The sequence below is a fragment of the Morone saxatilis genome, unplaced genomic scaffold, assembly GCF_004916995.1.
Source record: "Morone saxatilis isolate NCDOM2014 unplaced genomic scaffold, NCSU_SB_2.0 Contig17, whole genome shotgun sequence".
Taxonomy (NCBI): Eukaryota; Metazoa; Chordata; class Actinopteri; family Moronidae; genus Morone; species Morone saxatilis.
The window spans coordinates 26,000,565-26,001,683 of NW_023339729.1; the positions used below are offsets into that span (position 1 = coordinate 26,000,565).

The 1,119-nt window shown below is 40.6% G+C and overlaps 1 protein-coding gene across 1 annotated transcript in view; it reads right to left on the reverse strand.

Annotated features, from left to right (window-relative positions):
• The window catches only part of LOC118326664 (opsin-5-like), a 2,970-nt gene extending 2,376 nt beyond the window's left edge, over positions 1 to 594 (reverse strand). Inside the window, exon 1 of the mRNA XM_035659700.1 lies at positions 465 to 594. Within this exon, the coding sequence (XP_035515593.1) occupies positions 465 to 594 (130 nt within the window). The remainder of the gene's footprint in view (positions 1 to 464) is intronic.
• Positions 595 to 1,119: the final 525 nt, after the last annotated feature.

The following is a 1,119-nucleotide window of genomic DNA, read 5'->3' on the forward strand; positions in this document are numbered from 1 at the left end:
ACAAACACACACACAAACAAACAAACACACACACACAAACACACACACACACACACACACAAACAAGCAAACAAACACACACAAACAAAAAAATCTTCTAGAATCATATTTTCAAAATTGAATCTGAAACTTGCTTCTAAATTATTTTCAGTTGAGGATAATCAATGTCATTAATATGATCAATATGATCAATACCAACAATATATTAGAGGATTATAAAGACTTAACATTAAATTCGATGAGAACTATATTGATCATTAGACAACGAAAGGAAAGTTTGTAGTTCTTCATGTTACACTCAATACATTGATATTAGATTTTATACAGTTATTGATTCAGTTATTGGCTCAGTTATTGGTTCAGTTATTGGTTCAGTTATTGATATATGTAGACGCAGTTTGAACCACAGTGTAATGGAGGAGTACCCTCCCTATGTGTGTGTGTGTGTGTGTGTGTGCACCCACCCAGCAGCAGCAGGTAGACTCCGATGATGGTCTCTCCCTGGTCAGACAGAGGAGGGTCTCGCCCCCCTCCCAGGATGAAGCTGTTGTTCCTCCAGGGGGGGCCCCCGGCCACGGAGCCGCTCACAGACATGCTGCTAGGAAAAGAGACAGGGAGGAGTGTGAGGAAGAGGAGGAGTGAGGAAGAGGTTTCGCTGTCTCGACTCTTTAATCTGAGATAAATATAGAGTCCTGATCCGGGTTCAGCTCTGAGCTCAGCGGCAGAAGGACTGGCTTCAGACCAGAACACCACAGGGAGGAGCTCAGAGGTCAGAGGTCACACAGAGCAAACAGCAGGGCTCTGATTGGCAGATTGACTGATGATGTCAGAAACTCTCAGCAGGTGAGTCATTGATCTGATTCAGTGTACAAATACACTATTTTAAACTACTACTGCTGCACCACATCGCAGTACGTTTACTGCATTCATCAGACAGATGACTTCAGAGTCTACATTCAGAGCAGTTTATGAAGTATTAATACTCAGCACTATATAAAGTAAATACTGCAGTAAAATCACTAATAATGATCAATATCATGTTCCCTGATTATACTTTATATACTTTTACTTCCAGTAACAGTTTTAATTCCGGACATAAACAGTGATAATACAGTTATA